General features: G+C 34.8%; 1 protein-coding gene across 23 annotated transcripts in view; it reads right to left on the reverse strand.

Moving 5' to 3' along the window:
* The window catches only part of LOC105471068 (peptidylglycine alpha-amidating monooxygenase), a 279,410-nt gene that overhangs the window by 13,874 nt on the left and 246,345 nt on the right, over window positions 1-19,191 (reverse strand). For all 23 annotated transcript variants that reach the window (XM_071098668.1, XM_071098666.1, XM_071098664.1 and 20 more), the window contains 5 exons: window positions 12,066-12,182; window positions 9,984-10,056; window positions 8,224-8,434; window positions 7,594-7,794; window positions 5,366-5,481 (listed from right to left, as the gene is read on the reverse strand). In XM_071098668.1, the coding sequence (XP_070954769.1) occupies window positions 5,366-5,481; window positions 7,594-7,794; window positions 8,224-8,434; window positions 9,984-10,056; window positions 12,066-12,182 (718 nt within the window). The remainder of the gene's footprint in view (window positions 1-5,365; window positions 5,482-7,593; window positions 7,795-8,223; window positions 8,435-9,983; window positions 10,057-12,065; window positions 12,183-19,191) is intronic.

Raw genomic sequence — 19,191 nt, forward strand, 5'->3', positions numbered from 1 at the left:
ACAATATGTCATAAATTCAAGGCAACAACAATAATAAACCTTTATTAGTGGCTCTCAAATGAGAGAGCCACTAATCTGTATTTCTAGCAGAACCTTGGTCCCACTGATCCACGGAGCCAAAGGTTCTGCTAGAAATACAGTACTTTGGGGCCACTATAGGAACTCAGGGAGGGGCTTAGTAGATGCAATCAGAAGAACTCAGTTGTAATCTTTTCAATGAACTGTTCTACTGCTTTGTGTCATTTGAAACAAAATTATGTTGTTAAATTTTAAGACCAAGCTTTAGTATTTTTAGAGCTACACAGATTTAAAGATCTTCTAATCTAGCCTTTGCAGACTCTTCTTTTAAAGTACCCCCAGCAAAATAAAATTGACATGAGAAAAGCATGATAGTATCTTCACCAGGCATCTGGTGACAAAGCCTGGAGCAAACTGCCTTCAAAATCTTGTATTTTATTTTAAAAACTCCTAAGGAAAGTTGTGTTCTATTCCATAGCATAACAATGTTTACTTTAACATAGTAAGTTTAAATCTACTTAATATTAAGTAAAACAGTTCTTCTAAGTTGCACAATGTTCATGTTGTGGCTTAATATAGCTCTTGGCATACCAATGTGTACTTCAGGAACGAAAAAGTTAAGCACATTTCAAAGTCAGAAAGACCTAGGTTTGAGATCCACGTATGCTACTCCATGTAATCTGAACAAGTAATTTAACTTAGGTGAACTTTTCAGCTCAAGTACTGTCATTTTAATCATCACTGTGAAGGTTGGAAAAACAACATAAATCTGGGCTCGCTTTATTTTTCTTTTGATATGGAAGGCTGGGGATCATTCTCTTCCTTTTCCATATGAGCTGCTACACAGAAGATGACAAAAAATGCCTGTCTGAACAGTGTGTATAAAAGCAGATATTGAGGGACCACAAGCCTTTCCTTTGATTACAGGGGGAATGACTTGGGGATTGACAATGTGTATTTTTCTCTCACAGCTTTTTGATAACATCTGATAGACCCATTTTCTCTATTGTCCTACTGTCTAAGCTTCCCTGCACAGACATAAAAACAGAGTCCCTACATTCAGATGGAAACATCTCTAAAGAATGTAATAAACATCTCTAAAGAATGTAATAGAGAACTGAAACGTAAGAGGAGATAAGGAGTGGATATGCACAAACAGAAGCACAACCTCCTTATGTAAAACTTGACCTTTGACGTGAAGAGGGATCTCTTTTTACACAGGAGTCAATAGACCATATTATTTCCTTCACCCAAAATTAATCTTTGTGATAATAATCTAATTAAATGAAAATTCTGAGAGATTTATAAACTGATTTCAGTTTACTGTGTCAACACAGAATATATTTCTATGTTTTGGTGTAATATCAAGTCTTATTTACTGAAAGGAAAAGCAAACTTCATCTTGGAGTGAGACTGTCTTTTCAAGTTTGCTGAATTGACCCACATATTGTGACTCATTCTTTGCCTAACATCTGATGAAGGCACAATGCTTTGGAAATTTTAATTGAGAACTCCTCAGATTTTTATGAGGTTAAGGCTCATTTAGCCTCTTGCTTAGCACTTAGTTTTGATTTCTAGATGCATATTTAAATTAAAAGTTAATATCCTGGTTGACACAGTACATTATCATTAAAAGAACAAGCAAGGCAAACACTCCACTAATACAAAGCAAAGAATTGAGAGAAAGTTAAGCATCTCACTTCCTTTACCAACAGACAGGAGGAAGTTAGCTCAAAGGGGCACAGTAATGAAGACTGGATAATCAATAAGGATCTGAAAAACTGGAAATAAAATATTATCAGTGTAATGAATTTCTTTCTGCAGGGCTGCTATGCTTTGAGATTTCATTGCCTGTTGCTTTTCTGGTGAAATATTTCTAGAAAAATTTTATTTGTTTATATAAATAGAAACCTAAAGAAAGGAATTTATACTGGAATCTTTAGTTTAGATTCCTTTTGGTTATATTCAGATCCTGTTACTATGGCTAAAAGCTCCAGTGAAGAAAAGGCTGTGTCTCTTTCACCCTTATACCCTTATTCACCTTTGTACCCTTAGTACCTAGCATAATGCCTGACACAGAGTAAGTATTTAATGCATATCTCTGAAATAAAATTTGATAAACACCAGACTAGCTGTCAGTATTCTAACAGACAAATTTCTATGAATAAAACATTGAAGCATTTTACTTTCACCACTGTTACTCATCATAGTACTGGAAGTCTTAGCTAGAGCAATCAGACAAGAAAAAGAAATAAAGGACATCAAATTGGAAAGGAAGGAGTCAAATTATCCTTGTTTGCAGATGATATGATATGATATTTGGAAAACCCTAAAGACTCCACCAAAAAAACTATTAGAAGTGATAAATTCAGTAAAGTTGCAGGATACAAAATTAACATAAAAAATCAGCAGCATTTTTATATGCCAATGTGAACAATCTGAAAAAGAAATAGAAAATGTAATCCTATTTACAATGGCCAAAAATAAAATTAAATACCTAGGAACTAACCAAAGAAGTGAAAGATCTCTACAATGAAAACCATAAAATGCTGATGAAAAATACTGAAGAGGACACACACAAGAAGGGAAGATATTCCATGTTCATGGATTGGAAGAATCAATATTGTTAAAATGTCCATATACCCAAAGCAATCTGCAGATTCAATGCACTCACTATCCAAATATCAATATTCTTCACAGTAATGAAAAAAATTCTAAAATTTATATGAAATCACAAAAGACCCAGAATAGCCAAAGCTAACCTGAGCAAAAAGAACAAAACTGGAGGAGTCATATTACCTGACTTCAAATTATACTACAGAGCTATGTAACCAAAGCAGCATGGTACTGCCACAAAAAACAGACACATAGACCAATGGAATCACATAGAGAACCCAGAAAAAAAATCCACCCACCTACAGTGAACTCATTTTTGACAAAGTTTCCAAGAACATACATTGGGGAAAGAACAGTCTCTTCAATAAATGGTGCTGAGAAAACTGGATATCCACATGCAGAAGAATGATACTTGATCCCTGTCTCTCACTTTATACAAAAATCAAGTCAAAATGGATTAAAGAGTTAAATCTAAGACCTCAAACTGTGTGTAATTACCACAAGAAAACATTGGGGAAACACTCCAGGACATTTGTCTGGGCAAATTTTTTTTTGAGTAATACCCTACAAGCACAGGCAACCAACACAAAAATAGACAAATGAGATCACATCAAGTTAAAAAGTGTCTGCACAGCAAAGGAAACAATCAACCATGTGAAGAGACAACCCACAGAATGAGAAAAAAAAATTGCAAACTACCCATCTAACAAGGGATTAATAACCACAATATATAAGGAGCTCAAACAACTCTATAGTAAAAAAATCTAATAATCCAATTTTAAAAATGGGCAAAATATTTGAATAGACATTTTTCAAAAGAAGACATACAAATGGCAAACAGACATATGGAAAAGCGCTCAACATCACTGATCATCAGAGAAATGCAAATCGAAACTATAATGAGATATCATCTAACTCCAGTTAAAATAACTTTCATCTAAAAGTCAGGCAATAACAAATGCTGATGAGGATGTGGAGAAAAGGGAACCATTGTATACTGTTGGTGGGAATGTAAATTAGTAAAACTATATCGAACAGTTTGGAGGTTCCTCAAAAAACTAAAAGTAGAGCTATCATATAAGCCAGCAATCCCATTGCTGGTTATATGCCCAAAGAAAGCAAATCAGTATATCAAAGAGCTATCTGCATTCCCACATTTGTTGCAGCGCTGTTCACAATAGCCAAGATTTGGAAGCAACCTAAGTGTCTGTCAACAGATAAATGGACAAAGAAAATGTGGTACATATACACAATGGAGTATTATTCAGCCACAAAAAGAATAAGACTCTGTCATTTGCAATAACATGGATGGAACTGGAGATCATTATAAATGAAATAAGCCAGGCACAGAAAGACAAACATCACATGTTCTCAATTATTTGTGGGATCTAAAAAAACAATCGAACTCATAGATATATAGAACAGAAGGATGGTTACCAGAGCCCGGAAGGGTGCTGGGCAGTGTGTGAGTGTGTGAGAGAGTGTGTGTGTGTGTGTGTGTGTGTGTGTGTGTGTGTGTGGCGGGGGGTTAGGTGGGGATGGTTAATCAGAATGATTTTTTAAAATCAGAATGAATAAGACCTAGTATTTGATAGCACAACAGTAGGACTATATTCAATAATAATTTAATTGTACCTTTTAAAATAACTGAAAGAGTATAATTGGATTGTTGTAACACAAAGGATAAATGCTTGAGGGGATGGATACCCAATTTTCTATGATGTGATTATTACACATTGCATACCTGTGCTAAAATATCTCATGTACCCCATAAATATAAACATGTACTGTGTAACCACAAAAATTAAACATTAAAATTTAATTAAAAATAAAATATAATATTGAAGCATTTTAAAGTTTTTTAAATTAGCAAATCTCGTATCTTAGAAATAATATAACATTATAAGTGTCAGGATATAAACTTGGTTCAGTAGCTGATGATAGTTGCATTTTGATCCAATTAAAACCAATGAATCTTTACATGTTTTGAAGAATAACACTTATTTGCAGCATTTTAGCAGATTGAATTTTCTAAATTTGATATACTCCAAGCACATTCATACAGTGTAGAGAACATTCTGATCACTCTGGCAATCATACCGCAGAGAAAGTACACTGAGAAGACAGAAGGGCCATAGGCACACTGAACACAGTTGCTGTGTTTATAAAAAGCATGTTAGAATAAACAGTGGGAAAACACTTTTGAAGCCAAAAGTAGCTTTTAGTTTCTTAACTAAACCAAATCTTTAGAACTTGAATAAATTCCAGGAAGTGCTATTTTCAAGTCTTGTTGCTTAGTACCGTCATAGCAATAAAGAAAGCAAACAAGATTTCTGTTGGGTCTAAGAGAACTATAAGAGTACACTTAACATGTGATGTTTTCTCTACTTGGATGAAACCAGAAAGAGACTGATTTATTTTTTGTATTCTAACTATAGTGAATTTAAAAACCTGCCATCATATGCAGGTGCAGTTTCTACTAAGAACCTTAGAACTGCACACAGGCTAATTTGCATCTGAAGAAACTGATCTAGGAATAGACAAGGACATTTATTCTAAATAAAATATAAAATAAAAAATAAAATAGAACATTCCCATCAACTTTGCTAAGAAAGTTACCACATCTTCTCAAAAGTTTTTCTAAAACTATTCAAGTGCAGATTGAATGCCAAGATTTATATTTTAGTTTTCTTCTCAAGAAAATTGAAACCTAGACAATATATGTAAATACCTTGCGCACTGGCTTGAAGATGTCTATAATTTCCCCACTGGAAAAGTTCATCACAAATCCTTGTACAGGTTCTTGGTCCCCAAAATGAGGCTTCCCATTCACTGCGAAGAGCAAGCCTGCAACAGCAAATCCAGTTAACCTTTCTTTAAAACATGGGCAAGAATGGACTTCTAATATATCCACATGTAGTAGGCAAACAATAAATTTAGGGTCAAGCTGGTCCCTACAATTGGCAACAAAAGTAGAATATAAAATAGTGTCTCCTCCTGAGTAACCAGATCAGTGGTAAACAGGTTAGTGGACTAACCTCCTTGTAATAGGAAAATCAGGAACTGAAATGTGTGTTCCACTTGGAAAGTCAGTAGAAATCAGGAATACATAGATATTGATATATAGATATAATATGCATATATAGCTATTACAGGCATCCTAAATAGGAATTGGGGAAAGTCAGGTTATTTAGGCCAATAATTTTGGAGTCTCAGATCTTTTAAAAAATAAGTAATATTTGCCATAGCTACATGGAAAATCCAAGAGAAAATCAAAGAAAATAACTGAAGTTATAGTCTATATAGAACAATCTGATTTTAAACAACTGGAATTTGAAAACATGAGATGTATATTTCAGATTATCAAATACATATTTTTCCTTAATTAAAAAGGCCATATTTTTAATTTTCACACCATGAATATACTTTGTAGTAAAATTATATTTCCTAACACAATACTATTTATTCAGAACAATGAAAATGGTGATGTTTACATTAATAAATAATTCAGATGATTGAACCACTACATTTTCAAAGAATTAAAACGTAATAAAGTATACACAATGCTAAGCCATCATTTAAGATATTTTCATTATTCTTGAAGGGTTATAGTTTTTTCTAGGATGTACTATAAAAAAACTATAAACATCAATTACTCTTGTGCAAAATTATAGAGAAAATTATCTTTTGCTTAGATTCTGTTCTTAACCAGATTCCTTCTCAACTGATAATTTTCTTCTTATGTTTAATTTATTTTTGTTTATTATGAACATGATCACCCTCTTTATTAAGAAAATGGTCCTGACAAATTTTTCTTTAAATGTGCGGTAAACCAACCTAAGGAATCATAGTTGTGAGAACCTCTTATTAGTTTTTCTTTATTCCTTGAGGAAGCCAAATTTGCTCTCTATCCAATAACCTGAGTCACTTGATTTTATGTCCTAAATAAGTTGGGGGGCTGCTTGGTCCAGACAGTAGCCATATGTAACTTAAAAGAAACATAAATATTGCAGTAATACCTATAAATAGTCAATGCGACTTTGATACAGGTATAAATATTTTTATTAAAATATATTGTGCCCTTTAATTGTGAATTTTTCAAAAATTCCTCCTGTTATTGATCTCATTTCACTCCATTGTGAAAAGAGTATATTTTCAATGTTTTCACCATAAAAATATGGTAAGTATGTGAGGTGATGGGTTTGCTAATTAGCCTTAGTCATTCCACATTGTAAACATACATCAAAATATCACATTGTACTCTACAAATATATACAATTATGTCAATTACAATTTTAAAAATATTGTAATAATTGTATGTACATTTCAGAAATTAAATATATTTTCAGTAGTTCATTATTTAAAGAAAATATGGTAAGCTGTTTTGTAATATGTTATATGTATTTTATTAGTCTGACTTATTTTTCAGATTTTCTTAAAGTCAAGAAAATCTGTTATGAAAATGAGAAAAAAGTTCAAGATTTTGATTATTTATCGTATTTAGGCATAAGCCACACTTATTTTTACATATTTTATCTTTTAAAAAAATTGGTCACTACTGTTTTTAAAAATGTGAAACGAGTATTTTGAATACTGATTTTATCACATGTATGCCATCTGTTGATGTGTGAAGACAAATGTTAATTATTTAGTACTGGAGCAGATGATCATAATTAAGAGAAAATGAAAATCAATGTTTGGGAACATTTTTAACCCCTTACAAACGGTGTTAAATCCTTTGAGTTCTTCATTGTTTCTGTACAATGAATAGTGGTACTTTAATCAAAACTGAGTTAGAACACACTAACAGTTTTAAGATACTTTTAAGATGTGAAATATAATGTATCTTCAACCTCCAACAAGAAAGAAAATTTATAAAAAGAGCACATTAAGATAAAACAATTTTTAAGGATAGAGTACAGTAGGACAGAAGACAACAAACATATTAAGATGAAATACCTGGTATATATGAAATTGCAAATACATTTCTTCCAAATGATGAATGCTTAATCTCTCTCACAAATTCTTTGGTGTCAGTTTTAAAACACTGGATCCGAGCATTTTCCCGGTCTGCCACACATAATTGGCCCAAATGAGGCACAAGGGCCAAGCTGTGAGGAATGGTGAACTGGCCTGGCAGAGGACTGCTCCCTGAAGACTCTGCAGAACAAAGAAAAGCCTTAGATACACAACTTAAAAAATCACCCAAAGTTTGACTCTCTAGTATGTTTCTAAATTCATGATAGTAAACCATTAAATGCCTGGAGCCAGGGGAAAGATAAGGTAAAGCAGTTTATAAGTTTATTTTATAATGTCTTTTACCCACAAATGCATTACAGATTTTCTCCCTATTTGGACAGTTTTTTGGTGCATGCATTATTTTCCTTGTAAGACGTGTGTGTGTGTGTGTGTGTGTGTGTGTGTGTGTGTGTGTGTGTGTCAAGCTAACTGGATGCACACAATGACCCAGGTTACAATGACCCTGTAGGGGACAATTACAGCTTAAAGAATGTGAGTGGTGGCCAGTATTGAGTTCCCAGTGATGCTGGCTAAGAATTACAATTAGAGATTAAGAATCTTATTGGGTACCTTCTCCCCACTGTGTGATGAACTCTCCACTTGGTGAAAACTGCACAATCCTGCTGTTGCAGTAACCATCTGATACATAAATGGCTCCAGTGCCTGGATCCACAGCCACATCAGTGGGTTGACAGAAGTGATTCTGGTCACTGCCTGGTTGCATGCTCCTTCCCAAGATTAATATAGGGCCTTCTTTATTGTTTGGATCCAGTTTGAACACCTTTTTAAAAAGGAACAAAAGCCTTACCTACTTTTCATGGTTATTAGTGATTTATGCCCACATGACTAAGACCACTTTCACAAGCAATTGGAGTAGAAGCTCCCAGAGACTTATTTAAAAGAAGATATTAATACATTTTACAACTGAATGGGATCCTAGAAATCATCTGGTCTGGTTCCTTCATTTGATAATAAAGCCTATGAAGATTAAGTGATTTGCTCAGGATCACCCGGTTAATTAGTGGTGAATGGAGACCAGTACATGGATACCCAGTTCCGTCCACCCTGATGTTTCCTTTTTGTCTTTCCTTAGCTAATACTACAATGCATTCCAGGTAATACATGAGCAATAAATGTTTACTGAGATGATGTTTTCCAAGTTATTTGCCACCTATTCATAAAAAGCGTATTAGACTTGATATAACTTCTTTTAAAAATAACACAAATTTGACTTTTTATATATAAATATACATTTACTAGAGGCCTAGCCTCAATTTATAGAAGATTAAGGCAGTTTAAGAAAAAACCAAAAACATAAGTGAAAAAATAGAAATAAGACTTAAGGCCAGGCACGATGGCCACATCTGTAATTACAGCACTTGGCAAGGCTGAGGTGGGTGGACTGCATGAGTCCAGGAATTCAAGACCAGCCTGGGCAACATGGCAAAATCCCATCTCTACAAAAAATTTTAAAAAATTAGCCGAGTATGCTGGTGTGTGACTGTGGTCCCAGCTACTTGAGAGGCTAAGGTGGGAGGATCACCTCAGCCTGGGAGGTGGAGGCTGTAGTGAGCTGAAATCGTGCCACTGCACTCCAGCCTAAGGGACAGAGTGAGACCCTGTCTCAAACAACAACAACAACAGTTAGGAACAGAGGGAATAAAGACAAATACAGACACTTAAGAAAATGGTTGGGAGGGCCCATGTAGTTATTTGAGTGAAGCTTCACATCTGGCCCAAGGGACAAGTGTGACTTCATCATTTACATACTAGCTTTTCCTAGCATTGAGTTCTAAAAGAAATATTTCAGATGTGGATTGTTATGGACTGAATGCTTGTGTCTCAAATCCAAATTCACATGTTGAAATCCTAACCCCCGATATGATGGTAATACAAAGTGGGACCTTTGGGAGGTAATCAGGACAAAAATGTAGAGTTCTCATGAATGGGATTAGTGCCATAAGAAGAGATAACAGAGATTACTGTCACTCTCTCTCTGTGACCATGCAAGGATACTATGAGAAATTAGCAACCTATAACCCAGAAGAGGGCCCTCGCTAGAACTCAACCGTGCTGGCACCCTGTTCTTGGGACTTCCAGACTCTAGACCTGTGAGAAACAAATTTCTGTTGTTTATAAGCCACCCAGTCTATAGTACTTTGTTATAACATGCTGAACTAAGACATGGCTGCTCTATTTTCTTGCTATAACTTACTGGGTCACAGAAGAAAAAACAAACATACAAACAAAAAAACCCATAGAACTCCAGAGCATTTCAAAAGCATAATTCTGTTAGCTTCTAATTTGAATATTACCAAAAGGACGACTACCTGATGGAGAGCCACGTCTGTGACCCAATAATTCCCATCTTTATCTATACTCAAGCCATGTGGCAAGTAAAACCTGCAAAATAAAAATATTTGTGTTAATTACAAAAATATTTGTGTTAATTTACTCTCAAGGCATATGTGACAGAAATTTTTCTAATTTCTCTGTAAAGACAATACAAAGTTATAAATTGATAAATGTATGCTTGCATTAGTATAGAAAAGACCAAAATGAATTGTTAAAAAAACTGTTATAATAAGATTTCCTTGTCACAAACCTTAAGTAGTATTTAATAGTATTAAAATTTATAAATTAAGCCTGCATATAAATTATAAATGTTTATGAAAAAGTATGGTATATTAGAGAAAACAATATTAGTTTAAAAACAGGTTCTAAGGTCATAAATATTAACATCTTACAAATATGTATAAAACTGTCTTAAGAAACATAAATGGATTGATATAGTTTGAGGTTAAAAGATGTTGCAAGGAAATGTAATGTGTTAATATAAACTAGTAGATAATATAACTCAAAGGCTTTAAAGAGTGCCTATTAAAGACAGTAAAACCCACAGCACATAACTTTCAGCCAACATGGGCTGTGAATATCTAAGCAAAGTGAAATAGTGAGCCAGACAAACATTAGAGAAGGTTAATCTGGCAAATCAATCTTAATAATCTGGGTAAGGAACTTGGACTGAGCTAAGAGACACACGGACAATACGTTAAGGTGGTTTGGTCAAGTGATATCTGACAATCCACTAGCTCTGTTAGCTTCTACTCTTAGTGTAGTGTTGACAACACAGATTTTTTTTTTTCATGAGCCATAACTGTAACACTCTGATTTTGACTAATTAGCTGAACTAGATCCCTGTTTTGACAACTGAATGTGAGGATTATGATTTGCTTTCAAACAGATACTCTACCGATGGCTAAGTTGATTTAGCAGTAGTTGTTCTGCCTTCCCTTTAATTCCTTTCTGGAATGAGGGTGCTTCTGGTTAATGAATAGAGCACCAATGAAATAGGTTCAAACATTTCACCCCTGACACACCATCTTGAGAATGCTATTAAAAAATTCTAAGCAGCATTATTATTATCTCCACAAGCAGTTGCACTCAAAAGGGTGGCTACCCACCTTGCAAAGAAGCTGGCTTTCCCTGTGCTTAAGCAGATGGAGAAGGGTATAGTTACTGAAGCTGTCAGTTTACAACAGTTCAGGAGATCTATAAGCAAGTGTCTCCCTCACTTCTTTCAATAACCATAAATATCAGCCAACTTTTTTTAAGTGCCATCTCAAAATAAGACTAAATAATGAGCAGTTTTCAAATTCAAATTACATATGCATGATAAGGAATGCTAAAAATGACATTTGTTTAGTATTCACTTTGAGATGGAAAAAGAGAAGCTCTTTTTCTTAATGATGATTACTTGATGAGTTTGGTTGTCCTGAAGAATTTTTCTGCTGAAGAATTTTTTTGCATCATTAGATCTGGCTGAGCAGCAACTCACTTAATCAACTATGCAAGATATATATTACATATGTAATATGTAACAAGCTTGACTACGTATTAAAATCACCTGGGAACTTAAAATTATTAGCCCCACTCTATACAAAATCTAAATCTAATTTTTTAAATGAAAAATTGACAAATTTTCATTGTATACATTTATGAGGTACAATGTGATGTTATGACATATGTATACAATGTGCAGTGATTAAATCAAGCTAATGAACGTATCCATCACCTCAAATACTTAACATTTTTTGAGGTGAGAACATTCCAAATATACTCATTTAGCAATTATGAAATAGGCAAGGACCTGAATAGACAGTTCTCAGAAGAAAACATACAAATGGCAAACAGGCAAGTGAATCTAAATTTTTTGGAGCTTCCCAGATGATTCTAATATTCAGTCAACATTTAGAAACATCTATTTAGAAAATGTACGATGGGATGGCCCAGTTAGTTTTCTGCTTTCTTAAGTGCAACTATACAACACACTCAAATTTCAAGACTCTATGATATATGCTATACTCAATATATGTAGTACAAGTCTTAACAACATAAGTCATTTAACTCACAGATTTTTTCCACTGGACTGGAGTACCGCAGCATTATTTGGATCTATGACAAGAATAGTGTCTTCTTCAATTGGTCCTAGTCCTATTTGCTGGTACACAAACTTGCTGTCAAACGAGCTAAACAAAATGCAGCAAAAAGGAAATGAAACAATCATAAACTCCTATGAAATTGAGAAATGCAGACCATTCACTTGAGATTCTAAATACAAAATCAAAAGAAGTCAAATGTATTTGACTTCACTCTTTGTCCACCACATTTCAGTCATTTAGATTATAATATACACCATTAACCTGTAGAACCGTGCTACTCAGGGTGGTCAGTGGAACTGAAGCATTGGCATTGCTGGGAAATGCAGTTTCAGAACTACTGGACCTGAATCTGCATTTTCACAAGACCCCTGGGTGGTTCCTATGCTCACTGGGGTTTGAGAAACATTGATCAAGAACTCTTAATGTACCTGAAAAATTTCAAAAGCTCTTCAAAAGAGTATGTAGTCATTCAATAGACATTTTCTTTCAAATTGCAAAAGAAAATATGACTTATTTTAACTTTGTCATTAATGATAATAGCTGGAAGAGCAGTGATCAAAATGTTTGTTATACTTTAGGTGCAACATGTGAATACATATTATAGAGATATAAAAGAGAATGTTCGAAGTATTTAAAAGTTATAAAACCAAATCTATCCTCGAGACAAAAATATGCTTAAAGGCATAAAACTTATCAAATAACAGCTATTCTACAACTATAAAAGGAACAACTATGTAATAATTAATTTAAAAACTTAAATATGACAATTTCTGCTTTTAATCTCAGTACCTTTTAGGTTATTATAAAACATTATGGACATATATTCATATATATACTTTCAAAATTATATTTCTATTTAAATTGTTAGAAATATAATTCCTTAAATTCACAATTATCACAGACACGGTACTTATTTCCTTTTCTATTTGGGAAATTATATGTCAACAGGGATGAATGACAAAGATAAGCTCTTCTAATCTAAGCTTCTGTAATAGAAAAGTAAATGCATGACACACCAAAAAACCAAGTTATCTTCTCAAAAAAGGATTGGATCAGTACATAGTTGAGGGATGTGTCTGTGTGCGTGTGTGTGTGTGTTTATAAATACACATATCAAGTCAATAAATGACTTATGAATATTATTGTAAAACAGAATTTCCTTTTAGCATCAGGCAAGGTTGTGAAAAAAGTATTAATATTTTGTAGTTCAACTGTTTAAGCAAAAGAATCTGAATAACATTAAATATTTGCTATTATATATTTGCAATTTGGGAAGGTAACAGACCGCTTGGATCTGTCATGAATCCATTGATCAGTCAGCTGCCATTTTTATGGAACTTATGTAGAGTCCCAGTACTCTACATAAATAGGAGAATGAAAAAATTCTTAAATTATATTCTTTGGCCATTAAAAAAATACATCACACAATTATCTGAGCTACTTGACTGTTACAGTCTTTTGGGTATAGTTTTCCTGTAAGATAACAATAAGTCCCTGAAGTAGTTCTTATTACTGATGCATTCAATTGAACACAAAATATTGATTCAGCTTTGTAAATCTAAAACTTAAGTAATATATGCTATTATATGCAGTTAAGAACCATACAGTGGTATCTAGAAAAAAAAAACAAATAAATTTATGAAATGGAAGTAGCATCATTAACAAAAAATATTTCATAAGATATTTATGGGGTCATTATCAAACTGAAATGTGAGATTTTATTAGATAGGAACCAATGTAAGAATATTCATAGTATTATTAAATCATGGGAAAATGGTAAAGGGCAAATATGAAGTCACTCTTGCTAGTATGAAACACCAAATAATTTATCCTATATCTGAAACTCTATTTTCAATATGAATTTATTTACTAATAACATCATAACTATTCCTCTGAAAAACATAGGTACTGGATTCAACCATTGATAATCTTTTATTTTTCCAACTTGACTATAATAATGGCTAACAAGTTCAGCACATCTGAGACTCAGTATATTGTAACCTTCACATTAATATGTAATTGGTTAAAGTTTCTTCATTCATTATCTCTTTCTAAGGTTTGATACGGTTTGGCTGTGTCCCCACCCAAGTCTTATCTTGAATTGTAGTTTCCATAATCCTCACCTGTTGTGGAAGGGACTTGGTGGAAAGTAATTGAATCATGGGGCGGTTACCCCCTTTCTGCCGTTCTCGTAATAGTCAGTGAGTTCTCATGAGATCTGATAGTTTTATAAGGAGCTTTCCCCGCTTTTGCTTGGGACTTCTCTTTCTTGCCATCATGTGAAGGACATGTTTGCTTCCCCTTCTGAAGCAATCTGCCTGATTGTAAGTTTCCTGAGGTTTCTCCAGCCATGCTTAACTGTAAGTCAATTAAACTTCTCTCTTTTATAAATTACCCAATCTTGGGTATGTCTTTATTAGCAGTGTGAGAAGGAACTAATACAGGAAATTGGTACCAGAAATGGGGTGCTGCCATAAGATACACAAAAATGTGGAAGCAACTTTGGAACTGGGTAATAAACAGAAGTTAGAACAGTTTGGAGGGCTCAGAAGAGGACAGGAAGATGTTGGAAAGTTTGTAACTTTCTAGAGTCTTGTTGAATGGCTTGACGAAAATGCTGATAGTGATATGAACAATGAAGTCCAGGCTGGGATGGTCTCAGATGGAGATAATAAGCTTGCTGGGAACTGGAATAAATGTCACTCTTGCTATGTTTTAGCAAAGAGACAGTTGGCATTTTGCCTCTGCCCTAGAGATTTGTGGAACTTTGAACTTAAGAGAGATGATTTAGGGTATCTGGTGGAAGAAATGTCTAAGCAGCAAAGCATTCAATGTGTGACCTGAGTGCTTGTAAGAGCATTCAGTTTTATTAATTCACAAAGATATGGTTTGAATTGGAACGTATGTTTAAAAGGGAAGCAGAGCATAAAGGTTTGGAAAATTTGCAGCCTGATGATGTGCTAGAAAAGAAAAAACCCATTTTCTGAGGAGAAATTCAAGCCAGCTACAGAAATTTGCAAAAGTAATGAGAAGCCAAAAGTTACTCATCAAAACAACAGGGAAAATGTCTCCAGGGCATGTGAGAGGTCTTCACAGCAGCCCCTTCCATCACAGACCCAGTGGTCCAGAAGGAAAAAATGGTTTGGCTAGGCCTAGGGCCTTGCTGCACTGTGCAGCCTCAGGACTTGGTGCCTTGTGTCCTAGCTGTGGCTAAAATAGGCCAACGTATAGCTTGGGCCTTGGCTTCAGAGGGTGCAAGCCCCAAGCCTTGGCAGTTTCCCTTTGGTGTTGAGCCTGTGGGTGCACAGAAGTCAAGAATTGAGGTTTGGGAACCTCTGCCTAGATTTCACAAGATGTATGGAAATGCCTGGAGGTCCAGGAAGAAGTTTTCTGCAGGGGAGGAATCCTCATTGAGAACCTCTGCTAGGGCAGTGTGAAAGTGAAATGTGGGGTCAGAGCCCCCACACAGAGTGTCCACTGGTGCACTGCCTAGTGGAGCTGTGAGAAGAGGGCCACCACTCTCCAGACCTTGGAATGTTAGATCCATCCACAGCTTGCACCATGTACCTGGAAATGCAACAGACACTCAATGCCAACTGTGAAAGCAGCTGAGAGGGGGGATGTACACCTCTCAGCCACAGGGACGGAGCTACCCAAGGCTGTGGGAGCAACCTCTTGCATCTGTGTGACCTGGATGTGAGACATGGAGTCAAAGGGTATCATTTTGGAGCTCTAAGATTTGACTGCCTTTCTGGATTCTGGATTTGGATGGGGCCTGCAGCCTCTTCATTTTGACTGAATTTTCCCATTTGGGAGGGACCTGGTAGAAAATAATTGAATCATGGGGGTGGTTACCCCATGCTGCTGTTTTCTGGTAGTCAGTGGATTCTCACGAGATTTGGTGGTTTTATAACGGCCTTTTACCACTTCTGCTCAGCACTTCTTCTTGCCGTCATGTGAAGGACGTGTTTGCTTCCCCTTCTGCCTGATTGTAAGTTTCCTGAGGCTTCACCAGTCATGCTGAACTGTGAGTCAGTTAAACCTCTTTCCTTTCTAAATTACCCAGTCTCAAGTATGTCTTTATTAGCAGCATGAGAAGGAACTACTAAAAGATTTAAGTCTCACATTCCTCATTATTCAGAAACATTTCTGTGCTTTGTAAAGGCACAATGGCAATCTAAATAATGTGAAAATTAGGTGTCTGCTATTAGGAGTTAAAACCTTTCCCCCTCTTTTTTTAAATGGAAATTTTGATTGAGATAATTGTAAATGCATATTCAGTTGTAAGAAATAAAAAAGTTCTGTGTGCACTTTACCCAGTTTCTCCATTTTGCAAAACTATATATAACATCACTACATATAATAAAACTATATATAATATTTTCATTTACTCTTAGTTTATTTCCTTGGAATATACTAGTACATTACCTTTCTATGCCGCCCCAATCTATGGAATATGGAAAGTTACCGATTCATAATTCCAATTCATAATTCTTGCCAAGTGCTATCTACTTGATATGTAGATTGTGAGTTCTGACTCACCATCGACAGCTAATAACAGTGGCAGTCCAAGTGCCTATTATATATCGTTGTATTAGACCTCAGCACACATAATTCCACATCTTCCCCTCTCTGCAGAATGACAAACCATTAGGGAAACCTGATATATTTACTTGCCCCCATAGTTTCTCCAAGAATGGGATGCAGTATTTCTGTAAGATAACTGCCCCTTTGATCTGTCTTCTCATTCATTTAAATATTCATCATCATTCCTAAATCTCTGGTCATATTATTTTAGGAAATAGCACTCCTACAATTTATTGATGAGGAGAAAGTAAAAAGGTTTCCCTCCTTCTCCAGGAGCATACACTGAACTTCTGCAACTTAGAGCATTTCTTATAGCTTCTGATTATTTCTCTAGACCACTCAAATATTTCAAAGTGTAAACTATAGGTTAAATTACTCACTGACAGCCATGTAAGATCAGAGTCACAGACCTGAAATGCTGGGCTTGGCTTCCAAGAAAACAAGCTGCGTTAAGGAAGAAATATAAGTAACAGACCCACAGTCCTTGTGCCAGTCAGGTCAAATGAAAATGTTGCAGCTGATGAGTAGGTAAGTGAAAAACATCCTCTATCAATGGCATTGTTCTGCACTGCACACAAATGTAGAAAAAAAGGTATCAAGTAATTGATATCGTGCTGCCACAAACACTGTTTGTGTATGGGCATTTATATTCATCATATAGAAATTTCAAGTTTCCAGTGATGGCAGCAAATAGTAAAATTAACTAATTTGAGGATCATCTAATTTTATTTCATTATCCACTTTTTTGGTGTTGTAATAGAAAATTCTGACATAGCAAATGAAGGAATGGGAAGCAAAATAGCAAATGAAGGAATGGGAAGAAAAATAAGGAACAAAAAAAATAAGACAGAGCAAGTAAATCAGAGTAATTTTTTTTTTTTTTTTTTTTTTTTTCTGAGACAGGGTCTCACTCTATCACCCACGTTGGAATGCAGTGGCATGATCATGGCTTATGGGAGCCTCAACCTCCCAGACTCATGTGATTCTCCCATCTCAGCCTCCTGAGTAGCTGGGACCACAGGTGCACACCACCATGCCCAGCTAATTTATTTTTATTTTTTGTAGAGATGGGGGCTCGCCCTATATTGAGCAGGCTGATCTTGAACTTCTGGGCTCAAGCAATTCTCCCAACTTCACCTCCCAAAGTTCAGATATTTATAATTAAAAGTTGGATCCTTAAAAAAAATCGTCTTGCAACATATCAAGATACCTTTCCCAGTATCATATTACAATGTAACAACTAATTATCTGGGTCTTTTTAGGTTTCGTTTGCTATCACAAATTATACTCATGTCATCTATATGTATAAAGGGCATTTTATGTTTGCTTAAGACTAGCTAGTTTTCCATAGCTGTATGATGATTATTCATATTATTACTATACTTCCACTGTTAAGAATATCAGTGATAACGCAAATTCTAGAATTTACTGATTAGAGAATCTGTTCATTTAACTACCACCCCTCAAAAACAAGTAAAAAAAACACAAAGCAAACAAAACATAACAAAACAAAATCCAAAGATAAAACACTCTGCTTATATATAGCTCATTTAAATGCAGTAATTTACTTCTGTAATGTAAATAACAAATAAGAAAAACCCAGAATTCTTAGGTAGAATGTAGCTTTAAAGGAATTAATCACTACATAATAGGCCTGATCACTTCATTTAAAATCACTGTGATGTCTTTTAACAGACGTCTATATGTTTAAACTGGCAGCATCAAGGGACATTCATTTACTCAGATGATTGGTTGACCAGTCCTAATCCTTTCACTTGGGATGGCTGGAGCTTCACAGAACTAACAGCTGGTCCCTGATGGTTACACAGGGCAAATAATAAAATAAATTGACATCTTTTCTCAAATGAGAAAATCACAGTCCCCCTCCAAACACGTATGTTAAATTTGCTAAGTAAGTAGTTTATAAACTCTTGTAATTCAAAGAAAGGTAACCCTTGAACAGTTCACAAATGGCTGTCAGATTATAGAGCTGGATACACCGTTGCTATAGCAAACTGCTTATTTAGTGTTCTAAAGCAGCTACTCCACATTATTTGCTGCAGAGGTCTTTATTTCAAGCACATTTAACTTTTTACAGTATATAATAATACCCTGAACATTTCACACAGTGCCTGGAGCACTTTTGATTTTTCTTTGCTTCTCTGGAAAAGCACTCAGTTGAAAAGACTGAACTGTGACCTATGGGCTGGAATTCATCAGTTCTTTATTTTAGCAGTTTGAATTCTCCATTAATGATTTTTCACATTAGCAGCTAATCAAACAATTTAGATAAGGCTGGAAAGAAATGCTTTGCTATATTCACACACATAAAAGAGCTAGAGTAAGGAGAAAATAAACTTCTATGCCATCAATAAAAATTAAGGGAATTCAAAATAAATAATAGCAACTGAAGGAAGATATGAAATATAATGCAATTATCTAAATTAAGAAGCTAGAGAAATAACTGTAGGTTTTCACACAAGAATATAAGTGAAAATGTAACCTCAGT

The sequence above is a fragment of the Macaca nemestrina genome, chromosome 6, assembly GCF_043159975.1.
Source record: "Macaca nemestrina isolate mMacNem1 chromosome 6, mMacNem.hap1, whole genome shotgun sequence".
NCBI lineage: Eukaryota > Metazoa > Chordata > Mammalia > Primates > Cercopithecidae > Macaca > Macaca nemestrina.